The 2500-nt window shown below is 34.2% G+C and overlaps 1 protein-coding gene across 1 annotated transcript in view; it reads left to right on the forward strand.

Moving 5' to 3' along the window:
• LOC119598055 (flocculation protein FLO11-like) overlaps positions 1-2500 on the forward strand; it is a 22337-nt gene that overhangs the window by 13021 nt on the left and 6816 nt on the right. Inside the window, exon 8 of the mRNA XM_037947693.1 lies at positions 1409-1496. Coding sequence (XP_037803621.1) covers positions 1409-1496 — 88 coding nt within the window. The remainder of the gene's footprint in view (positions 1-1408; positions 1497-2500) is intronic.

A 2500-nucleotide genomic window follows, 5' to 3' on the forward strand; every position in this document is an offset into this window, starting at 1 on the left:
TAATAATAATAATAATAATAATAATAATAATAATAATAATAATAATAATAATAATTAATAATAATAATAATAACAACAACAACAACAACAACAAAAATAACGACAGAAATAACAAGATTAACAACAGTAACAACAACTAAAACAACATTAACAACAACAATAATCATAATAGGGCATATCTAAAAGACATTTAACTTTCTTCAGTATTCATAGACGTTAAGCTATTTATCCCACTGTGTGTTATTTGCATTTTATATTCACACCTACAGAAACATCTGACCTTTCACAATCATTGTTCTTTGACCTTTATCTCGTCGCTAAAACATTGTACCTCACTGCATACGATAATGTAACAGTGATGTGGTAATATGATGAAGTGGATGGTAGAGATGATGATAATGATGGTGAGAAAGAGGATGATAAAGATGATGGTGAGGAGGAAGAGGAGGAAGTTGGTGATAATGGTGATGATAATAAGAAGAATAAAATAATAGTAATGATAATAATGATTATGATAATAATAATGATAATGAAAATGAAATTTCCTAAAAAAAAATAGTGACAATGATAATGATAATGATAAAAATAATAATAATGATAATGATAATGATAAAAATAATGATAATGATAATAACAATAACAATGACAGTAATAACGAGAATGGTAATGATAATAATAATAACCAACTAAATAGCAAAACAGAAATGATAACAGTAGCAGTAATAGCAGTACTAGTGATAACGCCAATAATAGTAATGACAATGATAATGAAGCAGTGCTAATGATAAGACCAATTATGGTAATCTACACATATTCACCGATCAGTCTTGTATCCCTTTTGTTTAGTAATAACAAATGAGAACAGGATTTTTAGAGTTAGAGCCCCCCTCTGTAGTAATGTTTTTTTTTTCTTATTCCATATACAGTCAGTATTGCTTGTTAGGATAATGGAGATAATGGTAATAAGGATTAAAATAATGACGGTAATGGTAAAGGTGACGGTAATGATAATGATAAAAACTGTAGTGATATTGATTATAATAATAATTGTATTGACTATAATAATAATTGTATTGATTATAACAATAATTGTATTGATTATAATATATATTGATTATAATAATAATTATATTGATTATATGAATAATAACAATAATGATAATGATGATGTCGATGATGATAATAATAATAATAATAATAATAATAATAATAATAGTAATAATAATAATAATAACAATAATAATAATAATAATAATAATGATAATAATAGTAATAGTAATAAAGGTAATGATAATGATAACAGCAACAACAACAATAACGATGATGATATAGATTCTCTGCGTCCATCCCGCGACCCCGCCCCTGTGTCTCGGTCGCTTCCGCCGCTGACCTCCTTCTCCTCCGGCAGGGTCAAGAGCCTCCCCGGCAGCGTCATGAGGATCAACTGGTCCAGAATGAGTTCCTCCGAACGGGACGACGTCTCTCAGACTCATTCGGTATGTAACTGGTCTCGCAGGTCTTCCTTGTGCAAGACACCTCGTTCCTATGAAAGGGACACGGTTATATAAGATCCTCTAAAAGTTTGTTTTTTTTTTTGGCGTCCGGTAGTCCAGTTTGGCCTCCTGGTTACTGGTTGTCTAGTTCGTGTTTCTCCTGGTCTTTCTAGAGCTCGTCCAGTCTTGACTTGTAAACACACACACAACCCACTGAGTCTTTATTTTGATCTATTGTGAACAACCTGTTTAGTGTTGCTTTATGCAAGTTGCACGTGGATAGATAAGCAAGACGAACGAGCTGCACGTTTTTTTTTTTTTTTTTTTTTTTTTTTGTAAGTTCACCCACCAGACTTAGTTGCAGTAAGTAGAATAAGTACTATCATCCCTCCCCTCACATCTCCCGGACAATGAAGCTTATTGTTTTAAGTCTTCTTTTACATACAAGACCCTCTCTAGTTATAACCATTTGTGTCTGCTGCATTCTACTCGATCTTGGTCTTGAACTAGACCCTTCCCTTTGATATAATCTCAGTTCAGTAGTTCGTTTTTTCTAAGTTCTAGTCCCACTGTGGCCTTCAGTCTAATCGGTAAGTTTTTTTTTATTTCTTTCTTTATTAATACGTCTACCAAGCGGATTCACGCCAGCACTCTTGCTCAGTTCAATCACTCGGTGGGCTTTCGTCCCGCTGTCATTGCGCCTAATTTCAAATAGCATCAAAGGCAGGTCTGCTTGGTGTCTCCTCGGTATTAGGTCAAAATATCAGCGTCCCCTCCCTCTGCACATGCTCAGCAATTCTCCCAAAAACTCCCTAATTTTGACTAGTCACTACAGCCCTTGCCGTTAACACCCTTCCTAATTAGTTCTCTAGTGACTTTCCACTTTTCCACTTGACCCAACTTGACCTCGACTGCAAGTTGAGGTCGACTGCTCGAAGTTATACTTAATGTCCCTTCCCGTGCATTGCCTTTGCGTTTCCCTCCCTTCCCCTGCACATAGAACCTTC

Source organism: Penaeus monodon, chromosome 40, assembly GCF_015228065.2.
Source record: "Penaeus monodon isolate SGIC_2016 chromosome 40, NSTDA_Pmon_1, whole genome shotgun sequence".
NCBI lineage: Eukaryota > Metazoa > Arthropoda > Malacostraca > Decapoda > Penaeidae > Penaeus > Penaeus monodon.